Source organism: Callospermophilus lateralis, unplaced genomic scaffold, assembly GCF_048772815.1.
Source record: "Callospermophilus lateralis isolate mCalLat2 unplaced genomic scaffold, mCalLat2.hap1 Scaffold_1348, whole genome shotgun sequence".
Classification (NCBI taxonomy): Eukaryota; Metazoa; Chordata; class Mammalia; order Rodentia; family Sciuridae; genus Callospermophilus; species Callospermophilus lateralis.
The window spans coordinates 134326-161647 of record NW_027512510.1 but is presented as its reverse complement, the minus strand read 5'-3'; the positions used below and the strand labels follow the sequence as shown (position 1 = coordinate 161647).

The 27322-nt window shown below is 38.1% G+C and overlaps 1 protein-coding gene across 1 annotated transcript in view; it reads right to left on the bottom strand.

The window, feature by feature from the left end:
- LOC143640203 (fibronectin-like) overlaps positions 1 to 27055 on the bottom strand; it is a 32814-nt gene extending 5759 nt beyond the window's left edge. Inside the window, 25 exon segments of the mRNA XM_077108092.1 lie at positions 158 to 166; positions 2381 to 2519; positions 3616 to 4070; positions 5049 to 5147; positions 5314 to 5493; positions 5712 to 5801; positions 6684 to 6860; positions 7748 to 7835; positions 8627 to 8820; positions 9995 to 10264; positions 11080 to 11193; positions 11865 to 12020; positions 12663 to 12827; positions 13495 to 13611; positions 14386 to 14655; positions 15844 to 15933; positions 17944 to 18126; positions 19268 to 19303; positions 19306 to 19539; positions 20852 to 21043; positions 23193 to 23279; positions 23692 to 23860; positions 25333 to 25427; positions 25610 to 25697; positions 27050 to 27055. Coding sequence (XP_076964207.1) covers positions 158 to 166; positions 2381 to 2519; positions 3616 to 4070; positions 5049 to 5147; positions 5314 to 5493; positions 5712 to 5801; positions 6684 to 6860; positions 7748 to 7835; positions 8627 to 8820; positions 9995 to 10264; positions 11080 to 11193; positions 11865 to 12020; positions 12663 to 12827; positions 13495 to 13611; positions 14386 to 14655; positions 15844 to 15933; positions 17944 to 18126; positions 19268 to 19303; positions 19306 to 19539; positions 20852 to 21043; positions 23193 to 23279; positions 23692 to 23860; positions 25333 to 25427; positions 25610 to 25697; positions 27050 to 27055 — 3703 coding nt within the window.
- Between the last annotated feature and the right edge of the window lie 267 nt (positions 27056 to 27322).

Genomic DNA, 27322 nt, shown 5'->3' with positions numbered 1-27322 from the left:
AAGAAGAAACCAGAACATTATATACAATGACTTAATCTAACAGAAAAATTCCGGTAGCTCTAAAATTCCATATGCTCCATGGATGTATCAGCCACTCTCATAAATGATGTAAAGGTGTAGCCAATGGACACTTGCCACCAGCATCTGAAAAGGAGACCATCTTTCACTTTTGTCTTCAATTGTAAAAATGATCAAATCTGGTAAATCTACTTTATAGAACATGGAATCAACTCTGAGGCAATTTAAGCCAGGTAAGAACAAGGGTAGCAATGCCTCTCCATCAGGACCTGAGTGACCTTGAGTTAATTATTTAACATCTCTCTCACAAGGCCAAGAAGCCAATGTATCGTCCCTTTGACAACCTGTAGAAAGTGCTCACTAAACTAAGAAATATTATCAGAGGCTACCTTCTGCTTATGATGCAAAGGTCTTAGCATTTTTATATACTGTTATAATGCAGTCTTCACTTTTATTATTGCATTTTTTTGCATAATAGTTTGGAAATCCTAGATTTTGCAAAATAGTTATTATGATAGTAAAACTGATTTTATTAATAAAACCAACTGTTTCAAATAGGAGAAATCAAATGGGAAGTACATGAGTTAGGAATAAGTAACAGTCTCATCATGTGACCAAAGATCTTGTCTCTTTATGTTTTAGAAAAACTTGTTTTAAAATAATTTGTGTAAGCCAGGCATGCTGGGTACACACCTGGAATCCCAGCGACTCAAGAGTCCGAGGTAGAAGGATTGAAAGTTTATGGCCAGCCTCAGAAAAATAGCAAGGCCCTGTCTCAAAATAAAAACTTTTAAAAAGGACTGGGGATGTGGCTCAGTGGTTGAATGCCCCTGAGTTCAGTCCCTGATACCAATGGATGGATAGATAGATAGATAGATAGATAGATAAACAATCTGCAAATAAAGCATGCCTCAAGTTATTCTCTGAAAACTGAATATGATAACTTACTGTGACTTTAAATCTCACTGTGTGGTTTTTTTTTTTTTTAACAGTGTAAAATCAAATCCAGTAGATACTGGAAGTGCCTAATATTTCAAAAGGCATCACTCTGGAAAGAAATATATTTTAGAGAGCTAAAAAGTCTGAAATGTTTCAAAGTCAAGAGACCCTGGCTATCATGAAGAACACTGCTGCCAGGAATAAGGAGTAGGAAAGAAAAACAGAAAGAACTTAAGACTGTTAAATGGGGATTCATTATTCCAAAAATATTCAGGAGTTAAAATTCTATTGTAACTAATGTTATGGAGTTGGACTCTTTTAAAGAAAATAAAAAGATGTGGAAAAGCACAAAAACCTTTATGCTCTCAAAAATTCCTTTCACACAACAATTTTGCCATTAAAGCCACAAAATGCAATACCTAATAACAAACACAAAAGAACCTCCCCCCAGCCTGCCAGCAGTTAGCTGCTATAATTCACCAAAGTTTACACATATAAAATAGTAGTCTTTTGTCAGATGAAGAATAAGGCTGAAATTATATAACTGGACCCTAGGATGAGATTCTGTTACATGGCATAGACAGGAGTTACCACTCCTTGTTGGTGTGGAGAGAGACCTTTCCAATGGGAAGATTCAGGATTCACGATTTTGATTATTTCCTATCTCATGTTCCTGGGTGAATAACATCAGCTGCTGCAAAGTAAAAGCCAGGTGGCATGCTACTGGCTTTAAAGGACTTGCAAAGTGCTACAAAGAAGAGTGAGTGGTTGCTGGGCACAGTGGCACATGCCTGGAAACTCAAGCTACTTAGGAGGCTAAGGTAGGCCAGCTTCAGCAATTTAGCAAGGCCCTAAGCAACTTAGCAAGCTCCTATCTCAAAATAAAAAATAAAAAGGGCAGGGGATGTAACTCAATCCCCAATACCCATTCCCCACCCCACAATAAAGTCAATGGCCATTTAACCTTTATGATGGTTTTACACCTATATCATCAGGAGAAAAAAAGTGAAATAACTTTAGAATTAGGAAGCTCTTTGGATAAAAATGTGTTGCAGAGGAGAACTTCCCATTAGTATTGGTACTAAGAATCACTCTAGGGGACCACAGCATGGTGAGAAGGAAGGGGTACGGGAAAGTATACCAGGAAACCAGTGCCTCATATCAACTCAAGACACTGGGAAGGATTCAATACTTTTGGGCTAAATAACTGAAGCCTGGCCTGTCATCCTAACACTGCATGTGTGTTGGTGAGGACACTTAAAGTTAAATGAACTTAAGGTTGCTCATGTACTTCATATTGATGGTAGGCATACTTTCCACAGTTGCAAGGCAACAAGCAACAAAGGAACAGTCACTAGGAAAAGCCTTCTCTGGTGCAGTCCAACAAGGAGCATGTGCCTAAACCACATGTGAATTTACATACCAGGGTTGCCCACAGTCACAACCTCCTCCAGAACCTTGTGCCTCTTCAGGTTTTTCATTGCCTCCACTAGGATGATGTAGGTGGCCCCTCGGGTAAGGTCTGTCAGAGTGGCACTGGTGGAAGTTCCAGGAACTCGGAACTGCAATTATTGGTACAGCCAAAATGGGGAGAGAGCATTATAGTAAAGAACAGATGCGGGCTCCCCTGGTCCCTTATCATTAACCCTCACTGTTTAAACAAATCAAAGGGAAACTAATAAAGACCAGGGGTATATAGGAGTCCCAACTGGCCAAGGAGAGAAATGGAATGAGCAAGGAATAGTCACTTCTCTCAGATTTTCCTACCCAAAGTCTGCCTATGTGCTCCATAGTTAGCAGGAGCCCTCAATGACACTAGCCGCCTCTTAATCCTACTAGATGTGGCTCTGTAGAAGCCCATGGAAGCCCTGCATGATCCTTTCACATCAAGCACAGACACTGCTCTCTGTGGAGACAGGCAGGCCATGCACAGTGGGCAGTAGACCACAACACAATACAGAGTCCTTAAAACAATGGCACATCCTCAAACTCAGGTTTCTAAGCTCAGTAATCTCCCACAACATAGTCATTTTTAAAAACTGTGCCAGTGGGACAAATTAAAGGATGGGGTTTTAGTAAGAGAATCCGTTACTTCTAACAGCTGACATGCACAGCTCCTCTTACATTCTTTTTCCTTGTATATACTACAGATAATGGGATTCTTCAAGGACAAACTAAGAATGGTGCACAAATGTAAATTCAGTGGAGTATCTTTCTTCTTTTCTAAGATCATGTCTTTGTTCATCTTACTATGGAGCCTCCAATGTGTGAAGATAATAAAAATGATTTCATTCTCTACTGAATAAAAGCTAATGACGCTCTCTCGTACATCCTCCCAAGTAGAGCCATATGGACTTTTAATAAATGATCAGTGCTTAAATGTGCCATCTCTCTAAAAGTTCTAGAAGTAGCCATTTTACATCAGAGCCTCTTAATCCTACTAGTAAGAAGCCCATGGGAATTGATAACCATTACCAATTAATAACCATTATCAATTCAGGCAATGAAGACTATTTATCAACCTGATCAAAGCCCCTGGGGAAATCAGCAATTCTCAGATTACAAAACACTTTCCCAGAAGGAAAACTTTGTCACTTCTTTCCTCTAATTTATTCCTTTCTGAGCTTCCCAGCCACAGGCAGGGAGGGAGATGATTACCTGTAAGGGTTCTTCTGTCATGCCAATGGGCTGACATGAAATGATATACTCAGAACTGTCCTGGAATGGAGTCCAAGAGATGGTTGTCTGAGAGAGAACTTCTTGTCCTGTAGAGGCATTTGGATTGAGCTCCCTATTGTGAGGGTAGAGGTGGTAGTCTACTTCTCCCCTGGGGACATGAATCTCATCTATAGTCGGCGAGTATGGTCTTGGCCTATGCCTTACGGGGGTGACCGCTGTGGGTGGTGTGGTCCTCCTAAAACCATGTTCCTCAATGACCATTTGTTGCCCCAAACTGGGCTGCCGATGGCTTGTGCCAGGAAGCTGAAAACCGTTTCCATTGTCAACCCCAGGGCTGGTGATGAATGGGGTCTTTGGAACTGTGGAGGGAACATCCAAGATCTCTGGTCCTTGAAGATTGGGGTGAGGAAGGGTTACCAGTTGGGGAAGCTCATCTAGCCAAGAGAGGTTAGAGCAAAAAAAGCAAAGGGCGTTAAGTTTCAGCAAGTAGCAACCATTATCAATTCAGGCAATGAAGATTGTATATCAACCTGATCAAAGCCCCTGGAAAACCAGCGGTTCTCAGATTACAAAAAAACCCACTTTTTCCCAGAAAGAAAACTTTATGATTTTTCTCAAAGGTTTCTTTATAGTTTAGAAAGAAAAAAAGTGTTAGCATGAATTTATTAGAGACACAAAGCTTTGAACCATTGAGCACCACAGAAGCTGCCTCTGTTCAAATTAAGCCTAATGAAACTGCAATGTGTAGTGCCTCCCCAGGCCATTGTCTTCTCTCTTTAAACCTGAGAAACAAATCATAGGAACTAGAATCCACAGCGATCATGTCAGTATAAGAAGTATGAGAATTACAGAGGTTTAAATCAGAAGTATGAGCATTACAGAGGTTTAAATCAATAGTTTTCATGGTTGGAAATGGTAAAAAGAGGTAAGAACACATATTTGTTTTGAAAGCTTTCCTATTGCCATATGTACAGCATTTTCTCCAAATTGAACTAAGACCGAATGACAAAGTAAAACATTATTTAGTTCCAAGTTTCAGAAATCAAATAATAAGACAATGGGAGGGGTTTCTATCCCTCCTTTTTTTTTAAAAAAAAACAGTCAACACAAAGTATAGAAGAATAGCAATAACAACTTGGTTTTATATTTCATATCGGATTTGAATTTTTGAAAGGTAATAACAAGGTTTTATATTGACTGGCCTTTTAATAAATAAATAAATAAAATGGAACTCTACAGAGGATGTTCAGTTATTCCTCCTGTCAGAGAGTACAAAATATACACTGGGCCATTAGAAAAAGCATCCATGATATATGCGTCAAAACATGGAGAGACCCTTTTTACAATGCAAAATCCATCATTCATTAGTTTAGTCTTAACGTTCTTCTCATTACCCGGAAAGTGCTTTTTACCTGTCTTTTTCCTCCCAATCAGGGGCTCATTCTTCTGGTTGTAGATTGTGTACTCGGTTCTTCTGATGTAGATTGTGTCCTTGGTTCCAGGTTCTAGGGCTGATGGGCAGAATAGAACGTCATGTCATATGGAGGGTACTGTGTGGAGAATGTCTTTTGAAGTGCAGGGCTTCCCTTTCTCATGATATAGCATCAAAGATACAGATGGAGTTTCAAGACTTAGACTGTCAGAGGGAGTAAAGAGGAAAGGGAGGGAACACAATACCAGTAATAGTGGCCTCTGTGACACCAGGTTGGGGCCGAGGGACCACTTCTCTGGGAGGGGACCCAGGCTTCTCATAATTGATGATGTAGCCAGTGATCTTGGCACGGGGCGGTTGCCATGCTACCAGCAAGGAGTTGGGGGTGGTAGTCAGGAAGCACAGGTTGGATGGTGCATCAATGGCTAAAAGAAAGCAAAACTAAGTCTCAGAAAATAAAAGCCAAGAAAATGGTCCCATATTCCCCCCCAGCCCTTTTAATCAGACTTAAGAGAGTGAAATTCTGTAAGCTCTTCCCATGGTTCACAGGGAGTCATATTACAAAGACCCTTCATTTGTTTCTTAAGTTCATGTGTCTGATTATACTACAAGCCAGTGGTGTCTGTCAGCACAAAGCAGTTACCAGTGGAGGCATCGATGACCACGGGGGAGCTGTGGGCATTGTCGTTCAGGGTATACAGGTAGATCTTGTAGTCCGTGCCGGGTTCCAAACCTGGGATGTGAGAGGAGATGGTTTCTATGTGTTCTTCTTTACTAGGAAAGTTTTCAAGCCCACACCTGCAATTTTCTTGGCTCATCTACCCACCCATGTTTATACAGATCATGGAAGTAGTCTACCTTTGAACAATAAAGTAGAACATGATGTGGATATTAACTGTTATTGTGGAGCATACTTAAAAGCAAATCACTAATGCAGAGAAGGACCTCCGACTAAAATAAATTTTTAAATGCAAAAATGCTACTTTAGAAGCAGTCCTCTTGGAGAATGAGGGGTGGCCCACTGAGTGTACTTTCTCTATAGGGTAATTAGGTGGTCATTATTTGGTACCTGGAATCAGAATTGTACAGCACAAAAAGACCTAAATTGATCTATTTTATCAAATTCCCTCTGAACTTTGACCTTTATTAAGTAATGTTGTTTGTCTTTATTAATTATGTCTTTTTAAAATCTATATTAATGCTAAGAACTATACACCACCATTTCATTTTTTTCTTTTCTATTTTCATTTTTTTGTGCTTCTGGGGATGGAAGCCAGAGCTTCACCAAGTGCTTTACCATTGAACCGCATCCTCAGACCCTATTTCTTTTGGTTTTACATTATTTTACTTTTTTTTAAATAAGAAAGGGCATAGGGATGAAAGAACAAATCTGATAAAAAGCCATTTCTCTGAGACCACACAGTAGACCAAAATAAAAGATTCAAAGGACAAAACTATTTTTGATTATGGTATGAGAATAACTGTTTCAAGCTGTGTTATCATAAAAAATTGGAAATAAATTGAATCATATAAGACATAGAATAACTAAGAAGCTGGTTTACATTGTGAATGTTGATTGACTGTCACTTGTGGTAAAGGTGGTGGGTCCCCTCACCTGTGATGGTATAGCTTCTGACATCTGGGCCGATGGTTCTCTGAACTGGGGTCTGGCCATTGGCTGGGACGGCATCAACTTGGAAACCAGTGATCGTCTCGGTCTTGGTTCGCCAGTTAATGGTGATGGTGGTCTCAGTAGCATCTGTTACACGAGCCCTTCTGGGAGGGCTGACATCTGCATGGGATTATAGCTAGAGATTAGTGCCTGCCTGGCTCATATAGGTGAGATTTCGATCTTTTAAAACATTTCTTTATGTTTTAAAAATACATCCTCTTCAGAAAATACATTGATTAAATAATTTGTAGATTATCTCCCTTGGCATTCAAAGAATGTTCAACAGTAATTAGGAAATATGGAAATAGTTACATTGGGTGCCTTTTTCTTTGAAGAACTGAAAAGCTTTATAAATACTACCAGTGGTTCCCAGGTCTGACTTTATAGTACATACAAATCTTCAGTAAGTATTAAAATGATTAATTTACTGTACTGTAAAAGTGTGTGGTAGGAATTATAATAGCATGGCCAGCTAGCAATTATATGTATAATAGCCAGTATTATTGCTAGTATTTCGTCGTTTTTATAGGGCTTCATATCTTTTCTCTCAACAGAAAAGATTCCTATTTTATCTCTATTTTATTGATGATGGAACTTTTGACACTTTATGTGACAGCTGAAAGAGCGCACAGCAAGTTATTGATGGAGCAGAAACTAAAATCTGGGCCAAATTTGATCCCATACTTATGGTGCTGTTAAAATACAGTAGAAATCAACATGTCCTCCCCAGACCTAACTCCAGTAAAACAAATTCTAACAAGTGGAGCATAAAGTAGCTGTTAGTCCTAATCTTTAACACCAATGTTATACCATTATGAAAGGATTTCATTTTAGGTATTAGTGGAATACTTTCTGAAGGGGCAAAAAAGGTAACAGTCAAAAAGATAGGGAATCCCACCAATTTCCACATTGGGACTCATTCCACTTTTAACTTAGTGACCAGAGAGATCATTTATCATTCTTTGTTTATACAGAAAATTTTGAGACTAGAAAATTGGATTACTTACTCTTGAGAGTGGTGATGATCCCCTGAGCTGGTCTGCTGGTCAGTGTGTCCTTAAGAGCATAGACACTCACTTCATATTTGGTAGCCACCTAGAAATAAGGGCTTGGTGAGCTTTAGCAGTGTCATTGCAAGAAGCCCCGGGAGTTTCACCATGGCTTAGATAATTCAGTGGTTATTAGTAAAAAAGAAATAAACTAACAAATCTCACAACACTGTCAATTCCTAGATTAATTTCATCTCTACACTACAGATGACCAGCAACAGACTGAAATTAAATGAATTTTAAAAAGCTCTTATGGGCTTATGCCCAAGTAAGCTATAACTCACATTTTCATGTAAAACTGGTGATGAAAAAATAAGAAAAATGGGTAATAGCCTGTTTTTTTTTCTTTTATGATATGACAGGTGTAAATCATGAATTTTTATGGTCACAGACAAAGATAATTTTCTTTTCTGTCTCTGAAACCCTTTTCTGTAGTTTCCCTGTAACTGGTCTTAATATATAAGTCTAGAATGATTTAAAAATTTTTTAATGAGGGTAGGGTCAAGTTGGTTGGTACAATCTGGAGAACATTTCTTGCCAAGATGACATCACTCAAAAAATGTATAACTAAATGAATTTATGTCTACTGATATGCAAATTGCCCCCACATATATAGAATACTTCCAGAAGAGCTGCACAAAATCTAAAGCTATTTATAAAATTCTGTTCCAATAGTCATCTGGAAAAGCTTAGGTCAACAAAAAGCAATTCTCTTGATACAAAAAATCACAATAAAATTATTTGACAGGAGAAGAAAAGATCAGTTGGATCGAGCATGAGATTATGTTCTACCACCTAATTAACTATGTAAGAGAGGCTCTACTTTATTCCAATGACAGAAGTCAGTCCTGATACAACCACAGAGGTGCTGTCAGGAGCAAGGTTGATTTCTTTCATTGGTCCGGTCTTCTTGTCTTTGGGGGTCACTTGTACTCGGTATACAGTGAGCTGGACATTGGGTGGTGTCCACTGGGCACTAAAGCTTGTTGGTGTAATCTGAGTAAACCTCAGGTTGGTTGGGGCAGGGATGGCTGTTGGGATGGTCATTGGTCAAAGGTTATCTTACAGGAAGTGGGGAGAAGGGAACATAGAATGAATTCCAGGAAGTAGAAGGGATAGCTCTTGTTGGATTAGAGGATTCCCTGGTCCAGAAAAGATTCAGTAGGAGAGCATAACAAGAAGGGATACAAAAGAAAGAAAGTTTTCTGAAATGTGTATTCTATATCTGCCAATTCTCAAATCCTGAAAACACTTTAAATACTTGAGCTCTAGGAAACTTTGGGTTTTCAAAGTTATTTGTTTTTCCTTAAAAAAACAAAAGAGTCATATTGGCTTATTGGTCATTACAATTGATTTTCCATTTGTATTTGTATGAAAAGAACAATGGCCCTTTTTCTATATAAATTATGTTCTTATGGCATTCAGAGTATGCCATCCAAAAAAAGATAGAATTATGTTTTTATTGTCTCTTTTTATTCGGACCCCAAGGCAGATGTAACTGCTAAATTTGAAGTATTTCTGTGGTGCAACATAAGAAGAAAATTAGATCACAATAGAAGCAGAAAAGAGAAGCAAGGAGCAATAATCAGATTGTCACTGCTAAGGTTTATACCATCACCAGGACAAATTTTTAGCATTCCACTCTGATTCAGCAATAAAGCACAAGAGGATAAAGAATCATGGAAAGAATTTGCCTTAATGACTGTTTCCTGTGTGTCTGAATCAGAATCCTTTAGGCAAATTATACACAAGCATAAGCTATCTTGCCAGGGGAGAAAGGTCTTACCCATGTGCTCTCAGAATCATGCTGCTATAAAATGTCCTAGTTGGGATCTTTTCTTAGAGGAAACTCTAGGATGCCAAACTGCTTTCCTTTGTACATAGTGTGAGAGTAACCACAGGGAGTCATAGCATCGGAAATATCCACAATTTTAGTATCATCTTTAGATGTCTGGTTTCATGGCCTTATGTATAAGCCAAGCTACTCCAATATTTCTTTTCATCAGATTTATTTACCTAATACCACCTAAAATTGACTGTTTTTCCTCTTTCCTCTTTAAAGAGGATCTTTTCTAAAGAGGGTTGTTTATTTTATTTATTTATTTACCCCTTAAATGGGAATGAATAGCCCCATAAAGTAGACTTTCAGCAAGGCTTAAAGTCACTGCTCCCATGAGCACCCTGGTGGTGCGATTACCAAGATACCTGTGGACTGGTTTCCAATCAGGGGCTGGCTCTCCATATCATCGTGCAAGGCAACCACACTGACTGTGTACTCAGAACCCGGCCTGAGGCCTTGCAGCTCTGCAGTGTCTTCTTCACCATCAGGTGCAAGGAATAACTCATGGATTCCATCCTCAGGGCTCGAGTAGGTTACCCTGTACCTGGAAACTTGCCCCTGTGGGCTTTCCCAAGCAATTTTGATGGAATCGACATCCACATCAGTGGATGCCAGTCCTTTAGGGTGATCAATGTCTGTTAGGCAAATTAATGGTAAGAGGTCATGTGAAAAGCAAGTTGTGAAATAAGCATTTTTATAACATGCAAAGCAGTTTTGCAGATACCATTTTCTTTGATGAATTACACTGCAATTAACCCACTAGTCAATGGAAAATTACTTGACACTTGCCTAAAATTGTTTTGGTTTAGAAAATATTTGATGTTGCATAACTTATCAAAATAGGTGTACATGAGATGCCTAGGCACTCTGCAAATGTCCCCACGTTGGGGATATACTTGCATTGATTTAAAGATGTTCCACTAAGATTTGTTTTGCAATGTAATGTTAGTCTCATAGACCTGGATTTTCTATGCCTTGGAAGTGGTAATGTTGATTTTCAATGTTACATTCAGATCGCTATAAGCTTTCTTAAACTCTTCTTTTTTTCTTATTAAGTATTCATATGAAATGTTTTTCCAGCCACAGTCCTCCAAAAATGGTAACTTCATAATGTATACTTTATTCAACTTTACCATCCAGTCATAGAAAAAAAGGTCCTAGCAAAATATTTTGTAGATTTGCTATAGGCAAATAAGATTTTGCTGAGGCCACTGGAGCAAAAGAAATTCAAAGCACAGCAATTCACTATGGTAGTTCCACAACTTCTTTCCTGTACGTTCACTACTTGGCAGGAAGAAAGAAAAATGTTTGCCAAGGACTCAGCTCAAGATACAAACTAAACAATAAGCTGGTTCTACCTCTGTATAAAATGCAAAAGACATGCAGAGGGCATTCAGACCCAAGAATAAAATTTGACTTTAGAAAAGGAAACCACACATTTGTTACGTACTGGTTACTGCAGTTTGAAACAGGGGCTGACTTTCTCCTTTTCCATTCTGAGCATAAACACTAACCACATACTCCACTGTGGGCTGCAAGCCTTCAATGGTCATTTCTGTTTGATCTGCAAGGGGAGTGAAAAGCAAATGTAGCATCTATGCACTATAAAGTCATCCAAGTGACTTCTGGAGTTTGACAGTAAACATGTGTGGTCTCGAATTTTTAGTTGCAGAATTGTCATGAAAATATCAAGGAGTTAGATATCAATTTCCTCTTGGACACACCTGTTTATTGCTAATACAATTTCCCATGTTGGAATAAAATCACATTCAAGGAGAAGGTCAAAAACTTAATATGATGCCCTCAACAATGAATGATGGTGCTCTTGGAAAAAGGAAGAAAGAAAATTAACTTGATTTTGAGGTTGCTTTGAGATCCTATTTTCACAAATATTTTATATAAATATAAAAACAACAGATCTACAAGAATCTGAAAAAGTCAGTTATTCTTCTTGGTGTGCATACCAACAAAACCACAAAGATGGATCTGGTAATTTAAGAGGCCCATGTCACTAAACAGAACCATGCATGTAAAACCAGAAATGTGTGTATCCTAAAACTGCTACTGTGAAGTAAGTTGGAAATGATCTTGAGTCCTGAGCTCATGAATGGGCAACCATGACATGTGGCATGAAATGTATGGTCCCCATGACAAGGTGGCCATCTAGTAAAGAAGGAAAATTATGTTGTCCTACTCTGTTCATCCTGCTGTATGTGACAAGAGGGTTATTCTTACCTGGACCTGCAGTTCTAGTTTGTGATGGTCCTTTGCCCGTTTTGGGAATGGTGGTCACTCTGTAACCAGTAATTGGAGAACTTGAAGGCAGCCACCTGACACTAATGCTGTTATCCTTAACATCAGTCACTTGCATCTGGGATGGCTTGTCAATTTCTACAAATAAAAGTAAAAAGAAACCAGTACAGGCCCAGTCCTGGGGGACAAGACTAGAAGAGTCCTTATCTTTGGTTCTGGTACATATTCAAAGATCTCTTATTCCTATTAACCTTTCCCAGGTATTTCTTTTGCAAGAATAAAGAGATAGCTTTGAGGGGTGGGGTGTTCATTACAAATGTTTTCAAGATGATGGCTTCATTCACAAAGAAGCTACACCCCAGGTAGGTGTTTGTCTTCCTATAATTATCAATACATTCATTTCTTTCTCAACAAATATTTATTGAATAATTATCTTTCTGCCTATTTCTTGCAGGAGGCACATGAGATATATCAATTAACAACACATTTTAAAAAATCTGTGCTCTTGAAGTCATTCCTTGTATATTTGCCTTATAATGTTAACTAACGATTTTGTCTTATTAAAAAGAAAGACCGGGGCTGGGGGTTATAGCTCAGTAGTAGGGTGCTTTTTTTAGCATGTACAAGGTACTGACTTTGATCCCCAGCAAAAAAGAATAGAAAAAAAAAGAAGAAGAAAGAAAGGAAATCAAGTTCACAGTGAGGAAAATATATTGGGAAAACATTGTAAAAGTTTTCTGAATAAATAATCCTGTGTTGTTCCAGAAAAGAACTTTGTACCTGTTCGATAGTCAATGGAAATTGGCTTGCTGCTGGCTGGGCTGTCCCCACGGCCAGTGACAGAATACACTGTGATGGTGTAATCTACTCCAGGTTTAAGGTCACTGATGGTAGCTGTGGACTTGCTCCCAGGGACAGTGAACTCCTGAACAGGGCTCGTTCCTCCTGTGTGAAAAGGGATTAGTCCATAATGTGAGGGGCTTAGAGTTACTTGGGCATTACTGATTAATTAACATATTGAAAGCAGTATGTAAATCACATTTTATTACTTATTCCCCTTTAAAGAGTGTTATTAATAAATCCTGGACAGGAAGGTGTATTTATACACATACTAAACCTTCATAAGTATATAAAATAGGGAGAAAATTGCAATTAATGTTATTTTAACATTCTAACTTTGAAATGTTACTAAGCTGTAGATTAATATTAAAAGGGAGGAGAGGTAAGCCCTCACTCAAACTAGGATTTTATGTCCTTCATCCTTTTAAAGTTTTTTCATGGAATGTTTTTATGCTAAAAATTAGAGAATACAGAAAAGTAAAATGAAGAAAAAGTTAAAAATCATATTTGACCAGTGATAATATATTTGTGAACTGACAATCTTTTTTTCCTCAGTTCTGCTATTCCTCTTCTAGTTGTATTGGATCAACTTTTTCTCTTGATTTTATAACCAACTATATCATATGCAGAGTCCAGGTATTCATGGAATAGACAAGTGTCTGCAAGTGCGCTGCCAAAATTACTTTAATTTTATGTCCATTTTGAGCTTTTGGGTTCTTCACAGCAGATTTTGGTCTGCTTAAGAATGTGAAGCATCAAGTAGCCAACATACCTGTTTCTCCATAGGTGATCCTATAATATCTCACTGTAACAGCAGGGGCTTCCCAGCTGATCAGTACGCTGGTGGGGGTGGAGGCAATGACTTCCAGGTCCCTTGGGACATCAGAAACTAGAAAATACGAGGGACAAATCTTCACATCCATAACTTTCAAATGATAATTGGATTCTCGTTGCTCATTTTCCAGGTCATCATTTTTAGGTTTCTTTCATACAAAAATGTAAATACTGTATGAAATTAGTAGAACTAAAAGTTATGAACAATTCAAGGAAAGTGGTTAAGAGACTATTCAAATTGTGATAAAATGATTGTTTCAAGTTTATTGAAGGATTTTGTTCCTTCCACTTTTTATTTTAGTAAGACCATAGAAAAGTCACAAAAATAATAACAATGAATAGCCACCTGTCCTCCTCTTAAGTGTCTACTATTTGGAAACATTTGCAACATTTGCTTCTCTCTTAACATTAATAACCTAAAATGATTAACATCATTTCAGACTAAGATAGAGACATCAAGATGACACTTCTCCCCTAAGTGCTTCAGCATCTATCTTCCAAGAATAATGACACTGTTATACTAACATTATATTTTTAAGAGAACTTTGAAATGGTTTTCTGTATTTTAAATAAAACTTTTATAATTATAAACATATAAATATCTAAATCAGGTGAGAAATTTCTTGGGATAAAGAAATTATTTTCTTCACTATATTCTAAGAGGGAGATTTTCCTCCACACATTCTCTCACTGGCCTCTCTGTGTCTTTAACCATGATCTATTTTGGGGGGAGAAGATGACTCTGCCTACATAAAGCTAAGTTATTTCATAGACTGTACCGACTGTATGGGAAAGCCTGGGTTGCTCTGAAGAACAGACTACAAGTTACCTGTTGACTGTTGGCCAATCAAGGGGGAACTCTCCTCTCTGCCATAAAGAGCAACAATGCTGACCACATATTCTGTGCCTGGATTGAGGTTGGTGAGGGTGATGGAATTCCGAGAGGGGGGCACTCTATCTTCTCGGGATCTCCCAGCACTATGCTCAGGATGATGGCGAATCCAGTAGCCAGTGATGGCAGCTCGAGGAGCAATCCAGTGGACAGTGAAAGACTTGGGAGTGATGTCAGAAAATTCAATGCCAGATGGGGAATCAAGACCTATATTTTCCACCCATGAGAGGAAGAGGGGAAGAAAAAAGACAAGATACCATGAGCTTAACATGTGAGGAAGGTGGGAGGGAGTTACATCCACCCAACTTTTTATCATTTCTCATCAATGTAGTGAAGTGCCCTGAATCTTAGGTTATGAGGCACTGATTCAAAGCCACAGATGAATTTCAAAATCATATATTCTCAGTTCAAAATAGCCAATTCATGCATTTTTCTTTTTCTAAGCAATCCCTGTTATGTATACACATCATTACAGTAGTCTCTGTATCACATTTGAAGACCAGTGTTTAAAATACTGTGGGAAGTAATATTTTCAAGTGTTTCAATGTTCAAATAGTCCAGTTCCATCCTGTATCTCTCAAAGTAAGACAAGATCTGCCCACTGTCAAGTTAAAGAAGATACCAAAGAAGCTTTCTGTGCCCAAGAAGAGACTAATTTGTCAACAGAGTTAGTGGTGATGAAGCTGGACATAAATTTTCTAAAACTGAAGACATTATCCTGGATAGATCCAATGCAGGTAATCCTTTATGAATTGAGAACTTTTGAAAATTAATAAGAATTCAGTGTTCATTTTATTTAACCCATATTCAAATTATTTAACCCTTCTGGGACTTACAGCAAATTTTTATTTGAGTTGAAATATTCACTAATTCTATTTAATACTATACTCAAACAAAATTGTGATATATCAACTTCCTTTTGGGAAGTCCTTTTTGGACTATGAAGAACTAAACACACTAAAATAGGCTTTTTTAAGGGAAAACAATTAAAAGCATTCATATTTAAGAAAGAACATACTGTATAATGAAAAGAAATGTCCAGTAACTCTAAAATAATAGAGTTTATGAGATATTCTTCTTGGGAGTTTCATTTTGTTGTTTTGTTTTTGTTTTTCTGTTTTTTAAAGCATAGACAGCAAAGTTTCTGAACTAATTTCAGTCCACTGTGGAAGCAGGAGTAGAATGTCACTGACTGAATTGCTAATTATAAATTACTAATTGTTGAGTGAGGTGTCTTTTAATTTTTAAGACCACTGAAGAAAAAGTAATGACAAGGCTGCCCACACCATAATCACCACAAAAGACAAGGTGTATATTTAGAAGTAGTGTTTCATTTTGTTTTTTTAAAATCGGTAGGCAAGAGCTACTTGATAAGCATGTTGCTCCAAGACTCACATGTTTTCTGTCTTCCTTTAAGAGGTATGCTCTCGTGGTGTTCGTAGACACTGGAAACACTGACTAAATATTCAGTCCCAGGCAAGAGGTCTGAAGAGGCAAGTGAGACTCATTTTACACTTGTGCTTGAAGGTAGGAAAAACCAAAGTACTCCTGGGACTATTTCAACCGAAACCATATACAAGCTTTTAGTCCTGCAAACTACTTACAACTATGTAAACATGGATACCTGGAGACGGTCTGTAAGCAGGTGATGATGAAGGGTCACCTTGCCCTGAGTCTTCTCTAAGCCCTGTCCTAAGTTCTTCCTCTGTATGACTTAGTTCTATCTGCACCTGATAGTGTGACCACTGGGAGCACAGGAGACAACTGCTATGGTATCATGGGTGATCACCGAGCCCTCCCCAAGACTCTACATGGTGGTTCACTATTTTCTAAAGCAGTTTTATAATGACACAATATACTGCAAATATTAATATATGTAGTTTGACAAGTTTTGACATATATTTAACTTATGGAACCTTCACTACATTTAACATAAAAAAATATAACCAGTACCACTGGACGTTTGGTTGGTGACAACCGCCCCCCACTTTACAAAGAAGAAAGCTGAGGCAAACAGAAATGATCATTTTTAAATGACTTGCCCAGGATCATTCAGTGATTGACCCAGGTCAGGACCAATGGTCTTAATAATGAAGCTTTATTGGAAAAGGGTAACGTGATAAAGGGATAACAATCAATTGAGCCATATTAATATATTTTAAAAGTTTAGCCTACATCCATGAGTAACCCTTTCTCCCATTTTGATATAGCCAAAGGGTACAGAGGAAGCTTTCCAACCTTTGAACTTCTGCTCACTATACCCTCATTCCCCTATATACTGTTGACTCTTCAGTCTTTCTGCAGAGGGTCCTGCAAGGTTTGGAAAAGGACCAGAAGGGAGGGCTAAATGCTGGAACTTCACATCTTCCTTCCTAGTTGCCAGAGGCAATGTAACTTAACAACTGGGGACCTCAGTTGTTTCATCTTTAAAACAGGATAATAATAATTCTCTAAGGGGGAAATGGCTACCTTGAGGTCATAGCATTAGGACCAGAAGGTCTTAGAACACATGAACATGTAATAGGTATTGGTTGATCAGGAACCAACATGCAATGCAGGGTTTAGTGTATATCAGGTGATGAGGTCACCAATGGTTCCAGAATGCTCTACAACAAAAATAGTGCTGTGGATGCTATCATGCAAATATAAGGATGTTCTCTTTCACCAGCCAGCAAGTAAGAAATCAAGATCATGGTCACACATAGCTGCCTTTCTTTGTGTTTTGCTTTCTAGAACATGTTGGAAAGGAAGAGGATGTTTTCAGACCATCATTGAGGAATGTCCCTAAATGTAAGCCATTTCTGCTTATGTGGAATCTTTGATGTTCTCACACATTGTACCACAATAGTGAAATATAATAAGAAATGTTTATGTGAAACACAGCACCTCATTGCAGCCTACTCTTATTTTCTTTAAAAAATATTCTGTTTCAAAATGGCAGGGACTAGAAAGAGACAATTTCCATAACTTGTTTAATGTCAGTTGTTTTCTAGGACCTCAGCCTTCTGAGAAATCCTGCCAACAGATGCTTTTTGAAGTACAAATTAAACTTCTGTCCTCACAATATCCTGATCTATCCCAAGCAATCAGTCACTGTTTTTAAGTTTTCAAATGATAAGTAGATTATCTGCTGATACTTTAACAAGAAAAAATGACAACACAACAGATATGGGGACACTATTTTCAATCTTCATTTTTTTTTCTCTTCTAAACACTTAGATTTAGTCAAATAATTTCTCTTGAAATTCACTTATTTTATGTGTTTAGTTGAAAGCAGAATGTGTTTGAAGTCTTGGAACATTACTTTTAGGGTTTTCCACTAAAGTTGTAGATATCAACAGTATATTGAGATAGCAATAAGTATTACGTCTTTCAGAATTTACAGAAGACTTTAGTTTGGAGCTCGTCTGCAGATCTTCTGCGTTAATTCTCTTTGAGAATTAATACATCTGCTCCAGGCTAGTGTTTATTCAACAGATGTACCCGACTGCTTACTTGTTAAGACCACTGCACTGTCTGATGGAGAAATCGACAACTCTGCAACATCGTCCTCGTTTTTCACAGGTGAGTAGCGCATCAACAGGTTGCTCAGCTCAATAGATGAAGGGGGTGCCCAGGTGACATGCATAGTGTCTGGACCAACATTGGTGAATCTCAGGTCCATGGGAGGAGGAACAGCTGGTTTCAAATAAAAAGGAAGATTATATTAATATGATTTTTAAAGTCAAAGCTCACAAATCCACTGAAAAGGTAAAAAAATCAATATTTCATGCCTAAAGGAAACAGAGTCATAATCATGCAAATAGTCTAATCTAAATCTAATCTAAGTCATGGTAGACTACTGTTAAAAAATCAAACACTACATTCAGTAATGTTAGGCCCCTTTAACCTTTCTGCCATCATCGATGTGTTCTAAAGAATCATTTTAATCTACTTTTAAATAGGTTGATTTTTACATACATGATGAATACCACTTAAGATTCTTTTATCCCAGGCCAAAGAGGCTTAAGTTGCCACAGAGCAAAAAGAAACATAGCGGGTATGTTCCAAAAAAAACAAACACACATGCACACAGACAAAAGACAAGAAGGTCCTAAATGTCCCCCAGACATGAAATATCTATGATCTAATGGCATAGCCACAATTTCATTCCGTGAATTCTACTTACAAGTGAGAAGGGTTCATGCAAATTGGTTCTCAGCATGTTTCTTCCAATGCAGGGCAGAGAACCTTTAAGATGTTGCATGCTGGTTCCCAGACTGTGGTTAAAAAGGAGTTCCTTTACCTTATGATAGCAACAAAATCTAGCATATGCTGAAGTTTATTTTTCTTGTACATCAAAACAACCCCTTCCGTTCTACTGTAAATTTTGATGGCTTTTTAGTCAGCTACAAAAAAGGAACATGGTGGAGTTTATCCAGAGGTAGAAGGAAGAGTGTAATGGCATATTCTGGAAGTACCTTTCAGCATGAACTGGTGTTCATCCTAAAATTTGGTATTTATGTTAGGAATTTTTTAAAAAATGCTAGGTCTACAAATTTAACTCACCTCTGCTGGTTTGTATTTACTAGATCCGACATCTAGATTCCTCTAGTTTTATGCATACTTGCAGTTTAAATGAAAGTGCACTTAAGACTCTTTGCATACGACTTCAATTAGTCAGGCATATGCTTTAGATTCCTTAGGCTCAATCCCTCCCGTCTTCATCTCTGTGGCCAATTTCTGGCTTCTCCCTTGAAACATTCATATTTAACCAGAGTGGCTGTTGGCAGCATGCAACACCATCCATGTGTCAAACACAGAAGTTTTTAAAATTCACCCGTTTGCTGTGTCAGTGTAGTAGGGGCACTTCTCTGCCATTAATGAGAGTGATAACGCTGATGTCATAGTCAATGCCGGGTTCCAGCACTGTAACTGTGTAGTATCCTACTGAGGAGTCCACAAAATCTTCAAAAATAGGGATCCCTTCTCCTGCTGCAACTACTGTGATGCGGTACCCAATAATGGTGGAAGAGTTTAGCGGGGTCCACCTCAGGCCGATGCTTGAATCGGTTATATCAACAAAGCTTAGGTCAGTGAGTTGGGGCACCTCTATTTAGTTACAAAGCGAAGAGGGGGCAACAGGAAAAGAGAAGCAAAAAAAAAAAGAGGAAAAAATAAAGCAGTGTATATCAGGTTATCTATAGTCAAACTGATAGAATGGTAAAGCAATGATGGTAATATGCAATCTATTTCAAATGATCTGAAAAAATGTCCTAAGTATCATGAATAGTTTGCTTTCCTGGGAAAATAAAACAGGTTACAATATTCTTTTAGGGATTTTCTTGCATTTGGAAACAGTAAAGTTTGACTTCTAAACAGTAAAGTTTGACTTCTCAGATTCCTAAAAATCATAGGCCAGTTTAGGATGTCAAAACCATGAACCCAGACACAATATCCACATTAAGTATCAGCAATGATTTAAAAAAAAAAATCTCAAGCTGTCTCAGTAGGAAAATCAAAGCTTGCATGAAGGTTTTAAAAAACTGGCTGATGAATTGGTTTTTGCCTCATACAAAACTCATGTCAACATCATGGTGATAATACTAATGCATTATGGATGTACGGTGTGAAAAGTGCCTTTCCCAAAAAAGCACATTCGGGCCAAGGACAGACAGGCTTGCGTCCAAGGCCACTGCCAATCTTTTAATTCATAATCAAAGTTATTTAATTAGCATTAGTAAACACATACCAAACAGTGCCAAAGGGGAAACAGTCTGTGCAGTAATTTCATTCTGTCATCATCCAATTTTGGACAAACAATGAATGTATCCCTAGATAGGTCTTTTCTTTCAATTCATAAGAAGGAATGCCCTGTGGGTGTGGCCTTGATTTCCTTCTTCATCCTCTTTTCCCTCCTCCAATTTTAAAAAAGACTTTGAAGTTGCAAGATAAGGAACTGGATATTGTCAACCATACATTATATCTGTGCTCACACATGGAGACAAAAAAATATTTTATAGATGGCTGCTAAAAGCAGAAACTGACTGTAAAATCAGGCACAGATGTCCCGATGGGATGCATTTACCATATTACTTTTAGGCCGTCAGTACTGAGTACAGACACATGACATTTTAATAATTTCCACGTGAGCAAACAGTAGAGAGTTCATGCCACGGTTGCCACTCCATTACATACTCATAGCAACAAAGAGCATCCCAGTGAAGCATAGACAGTGAAGTAGTGTTATCAGCAAGCCTTTGTCCAAACAGTCATTTTGACTGCGTAGTTTTGGAAAGTGCGGTTGGGAGGTTGGCATTAAATCCCAAACACACTTGACACACTCAGCCATCTGGGGATTAAGATTCTAATCCCTTCTTATTGAAACTGCCACTCTGAGGAGAACAGCTTATTTTTTTATTACCTGGGATGATGGTATCAGAGATAGGGACACTTTCCTTGTCATCTTTGACAGTGTAAACACTGACATTGTATTCCAGGCCGGGACTCAGATTTTCAAAAGTGCAAGAACTCTGATCCGCACGAACCATTTCTTCCAAAGCATTACCCTGCTGTCCGCTTGTAGGGGTGGTGGTGATTCTATAGCCAGTGATACCTGGAAAGAACAGAAAGGAGGAAGTTACCACAGAGCATTGATGACCCACAGAGGATTAAACAAGACTCCATGGTGAACTGACGAAGGAGATTGAATGTTTATTAAGGATTCTACTGCTATTCAACCCTTTGAGGTTGACCAAGAGTTTGAGTACAGTCAAGAAAATCTTGTGTTAAATAAAATAAGCTCAGAACAGAAAGACAAAACTGTGTATTCTCATTCATTTGTGGAAATTATAATGTTGATCTTATAGAAGAAGAGAGTAGAATGGAGATCACTAAAGACTAGGAAGAGTAGCAAGGAAGGGAGATACAGAAAGGTTAGATAATGGGCCGGGCACAGTGACAGCCAGTTTGGGAGGCTGGAGGATCTTAAGTTTGAGGCCAGCCTCAGCAATTAAATGAAGCCCTAAGCAGCTTAGTGAGACCCTGTCTCAAGATAAAAATTTTTTAAAAAGGGGGCTGATGATGTGGCTCAGTGGTTAAGCACCCCGGGCTTAATTCCTGTTACCAAAAACAGAAAGAAAAAAGGCAGGAAGGAAGAAACAAGGAGGGAAGGAAGAAAAATAAAAAGGTAGGTAGGTAAGAAAATGGTGCCAGAATACAGGTAGATAGGAGGGATTCGTTTTAGCGTTCTACAGCCCAGCAGGGTGACTATAGTCTATAATGATTTATAATATATTTTGAACTAACTAGAAGAGACTGAAGATGCCCAACACACAGAAATAATAAGAGGAGATGGAGAAGCTTATTTGATCATTACAGACTGTATCTATGTATTAAATTATTTTACTGTACACCCAAAATAGGTACAAATTTTGTGGGTCAACTACAAAAAATAAAGCTACCTTTCAGTAACAACAGAAAAGAAAGGAAATCTTGGAAAAAGGGGAAATGATGACCAAATTCCTCTCCTCCTACCACTCTCCCCAGCTTTCTCTTAATGATCAAGTCTCAGTAGGACTGTTGAGGGCCATCCCATTTTACCTGCATGGTACAAAACACTCTCTCGACCTATGGGATTTTCAGGAAGAGAAACCAAGGTGATGCCATTCATTCTAGAAAAAGTCTATAAATTATTTAAGACTTCAGGAATCATGGAAATTGGGCAGTAAAAGAATTGAGGGAGAGAAGGGAGAGATTCAAGTAGATGGTGACAACTAGAGATCTTCAGGACCCGAAGATAAGAGGTGGAAGAGTGATGATGTTAAACTTTCCAAAGGACAAGGAAACAAGGGTCTATTTTATCATTAGGAACAAGGTGAACACTAAAGTGTTATACAAGGAAATCCAGCTGGATGGGAAAAAATATTTAGGTCATTGTATTGGCTTGTGATCATCTGATGAGGCCATTGAGACTGGAGATTAATGACTAGCTGCCAGCCAGCATGAAACTCCCCAGCAGAAAGTTTCAAAACCAGAGTAACTCAGTTGGAAACTGGGTAGCTTTGGCTTAAACTATGTGTTCATATATTTAAAAACAAACAAACAAACAAAAAAACACCAAAATCATTCTAGACTTCAGAGGGAGATTAGAAAGGATATTTTGAGCTACTTTTACCTTGTGTGATTGTATAAACTGATCAGACTTAGAGATAATTACCTCAGTTTTATACCCACATAGCAGTAGAGGTGTGCAAAAAATACTTCTTACAGGTTTTTATTTTTGTACCAGGGATTGAACCTAGGGGCAATTAGGGGCAATGTACCCCTGAGCCACATCTGCAGCCTTTATTTTATTTTTTTATTTGAAATCCTTGGGATTGAACCCAGGGCCTTATGCATGTGAGGCAAGCACTCTATCAATTGAGCTATATCCCAGCCTCTTTATTTTTTTTTAATATTACATTTTATTTTAGAGACAGGGTATTATTGAATTGCTAAGGGCCTCACCAAGTTGCTGAAGCTGGCTTTGAACTCACCATCCTCCTGCCTCAGCCTCCTAAGTCACTGGGATTGCAGGCATGTGCCACTGCACCCAGCTACTTCTTACAAAAATTTTAACAGTAAAATAAGTACGAGTTAAGTAATAAACTAGATATATTCCTCAAGTTAAGTATAACAGGTATGGATGCAACCAACATTAGCTGAAACTTTGGTTTAGTATAAAATCTTGGTTTTGGAAACCCTCCAACTGGTCCCAGTCCTACCTGGGGTGGTGATCCTCTCCCAGGACACAGTAAGCTCGCCAGTATCAGGGTTGGCCTCCAGGTGCAAGTTGGTCAGTGGAGACAGTGCTATGCAAAAAGAAAATGTTAAATTAAAAATGAGAGCTCACACAAAGGACTTGGCCAGAGGAATGTTTCTTCCCCTTCTTTCTTTTCCCTTTATCCCTCCCTGCCTTCCTTCCAGAATTGGTGAAATTATAGAAGTCATAGTATGAAAACATGGTGCACGATTATTTTGTACTACTAATGGAATTATTTCCAACTTTCCAGCTTGCAAATACTCTTGACATGGAAAGAACATATCTTATGCCCCAAAATACCTGGCATGGGTTGGATCCGCTCTTCCAAATTTCTAAATAGTAGGTCGGGATAAGATTTTCCCCCCATACTATTCTTATAAATAGTGCTATTGACAGATTTTTAAAAGTAGAACAGTTTGAAAAGCTAAAAGAAAAGAAAAAAACACAAGAACTCTCCCTACGTGTCACCACTCTGTTGACAATCGGCTGTTCGATTTCTTTCCCATCTCTCAGGACTTGGACGCTGTAATCATATTCCACTCCTGGAGTCAAGCCAGACAGGACAATGCTTCCTGAGTCTGAAGTCACTTCTCGTGGGGCCTCACCTCCCTGGCTTGGTCGCACACCCAGCTAGAGGGAGGAGAGCACATAAACACAAAGGACAAGCATTTCTGGTTAAATAATAGTTAAATTATAATCTAGATACATGTTGAGAGGTTGTGGTTAGACTTTATATATCATGGCTCCTCAGAAACACACAATGTACTTTCACTGGGGAGGCACTGGGGACGTGCCGTAGCTCTATTTCCAACCTCAGCTGGAAATTCCCTAGATTGGACCCAGGGTGGAAGAGGTATCGTCCAAATAGCACTAAGGTATCTTCCAAATGGCACTAAGGTAGTTTGTGATGGAAGGTTCCAGAGAAATGCCTGGAACCTTCTATTAAAAATGCTGATTTGCTTGATAAAGGACCTTCTGGTATAAACAGGGGGCTTTGGGCCACATGATATAGTTCACTTCTATTTTCTTTTGTGTGAGAGGAAATTCCCTAGGCACTCTATTAAATGAGTTATTTACATCTAGTTCACTTTTCAGTTGCCATTTCAGGGCACCAGCCTCTGTAGTACCTCTTATTAAAACACACACACACACACACACACACACACGCACATACACACACACACACACAAACCCTCCTGTTGAAGACATTATGTTCATAGTTCCAGCTGCAGGATATGTTCCAAAAGAAGAATTAAAATAAATGTGCCCATAGTTATGGTGTTATGAAATGGTGTTAGACCTCAGAAAAATCCTTCATATGCTACACAGCATCTGAAGGTTAGATTGATGCCATTAAAGGAAATCCACAAGGTACGTTGGCACACTTCAAAAAGGAGTCTCAATAAGAGGCCTAATCATCAATATGGCCATTACATACTCAAAAAGGAAATGACCTCTGGCTTATTTTTAAAACAATCCTGGGGGTTTAGTCTTAATTTCCAGTCTTGATGAATTATTTCTTCCTCCATTCTCTACATAAACAACAAAAGTAATTCTTTCAAGCATATTCATTTGTATTCATCATTTCCCTAATATCATTACTTTAAAGAACATGAATCCAGATATCTACAGGGGAGACCTCAATCTTAAACTCTATTAAAGAGATTTACCGATGGGGCTTTGAACAAGTCAAAAGGAAACTGATTGAATGAAAGTGTGATTTTTAAATGACTCCAAGTTTAATTGTCCTCCCCAAATTGGCTTTTGTGAACTGCTTGGCACCCATTTAGAACAACATATCAAATGGAGTTCTCCTACATTTTTCTTAAATGTAGTTCCCTGGGGGAAAGGATAGAGAAAATAAAAAGAGCAACAACTAACAGGTCCATGCTAATGTTTTCTCCTTTGCAAAGCACACACACACCCTCAGTCCATCCTTGCAGCAACTGAACAAGGTAAGCAAGGGGATCCTCCAGGTGTGAACAGAGGCAGGTGACAACACCCAGGTCTCCTCTCCTGAACCACTTCTATCTACTGCATGCAAAAATAGGATGGCTCTATCAAGCCTGCATTGCAAGAATTTAGGAACATTTGCAGTTTACCTTAAACCCAATCCTTGGAACAGGGATCCATGTGATCACAATGGTGGTCTCAGTGACCTCTGTGTTGAAAGGTGGAATGGAGCTCGATGGCTGCACTGTGAAATGAACCAACACATGTGTTCAACACCTTCAACTCGTAAATGATGGTAGAAAATGTAAAAAAAACAAGTATCTTTATCTAGAACTTGAGTTTAATGAACCAGTAGATGGAGAAGGAGTTACTTCATCAGGTGGGAAGAGCAGTGCTTCTCAATGATCAATGTGCCACACAAATAACCTGGTGAAAATCCAGGTGCTGATTCTGGAGGTCCAGCATGGGGTTGAGGAGCTAGCTTTTCAAACCGGCCAATGATGCCAACTCTGGTCTGTGAATCACACTTGAGTATAACAGGTGGCTAGACAACACTCCTTAGATTCTGTGACTTGTGGCTTTTCATTAATGTTGGGATTTGAGTTTGGTGACAATAAATTTTCTTATAACAGAATAAAGTCCCTTATAAAATATGTAACTGGTCACTGCAAACAGAGGATCATTTGGTTTCTTAAACATTAAGAACAATGGTAAAATTACAGATGTGATCTAAAAATAGCTTTTTGCTGAATTTTCCACAATGGTGACCAATATTCTTGGTTGTGGTAATTGATGCTATATAAAAGTTAAAAAAATTCTGAAATCATGAATGTATCTTAATTGTAAAAATTCATCCTTTTAATATGTGATTGTTCATTCATAAGAATTCTATAGAAGTTTAGTATCCTACCACTAGAATTAGAAATCATAACAAAGGTTTATTTTGCATCTCCTAGCATCCTAGCACCAGTTATTTCCCTTAGTGAAAATATTCTTTAAAGCAAGGGATTAGACAAAGAGGAATGAAGGGAAGGGAGTGGGAATGGGAATAGGAAAGACAGCAGAATGAATTGGACATAACTTTTCTATGTTCATATATGAATACCACCAGTGAAACTCCATATCCTGAACAACCTCAAAAACCAGAATTGAATTAGAATAAGTTATACTCCATATGTATATAATTTGTCAAAATACACTCTATATCATGTATATCTAAAAAGGACAGGGCTGGGGATGTGGCTCAAGCGGTAGTGTGCTCTCCTGGCATGCGTGCGGCCCGGGTTCGATCCTCAGCACCACATACAAACAAAGATGTTGTGTCCGCTGAAAACTAGAAAATAAATATTAAAAAATTCTCTCTCTCTCTCAAAAATAAAAATTAAAAAAAAAATAAAAAGGACAAATTTTTTAAATGTCTTCAAAAAAGCGAGGAGGAGAAAGAGCATGTGTACACAGTTAAGGCACGCACTCCCAACAGCCTTGCAAATTTTTGTTATAAACTTAGAAAGATGAGGCTTTGGAAGCCAAGAAGTTTGAGTTGGGTGAATTAAGTTCAAGGGTTTGGAGCACATTAGTAGCCCTGGGTTATGCCTTCACAGTTCCTTCCATTTTATGTCCCAACCAAACTCTGTTCTCACTGGGAAAAATAACTACTGAAAACATGTTTCAAAGAGGGTCATGTAACTTTTGCCAATTGATTAAAGCAAACATCCTGCATGTTCTGTGAAATATATGTCACTTTAGAATGGAAAACTATGAATTTTATACATGAACTTTGATAGCCATGTGGCCTGGAAATATGTACCCTCAATGAAATTAAGATTCAAAGAATATTTGGATTTCCAACCAACTTTGAATTTTTACCCGCATGAGAGTCAGTGTATTATTCTAGGACTTTTAAGTATACCTAGATTTACAAGTTAGATAATTATTCTGCTAGAGAATACTTTGTTTTCAAAGATAATTTAATGGCTAAGATACTAAATATATTTATAAATAAGTTTCTATATATTCGAAAATAAATATACTTTTCCCTGAGACCTTTCAGGAAACTTAAATCTGTTAATAATCTGGTGAAGTGCTTTATTAAACATACAAAATTCTTGGAAAGGTTATTTATTAGAAAGAACTTTTTTT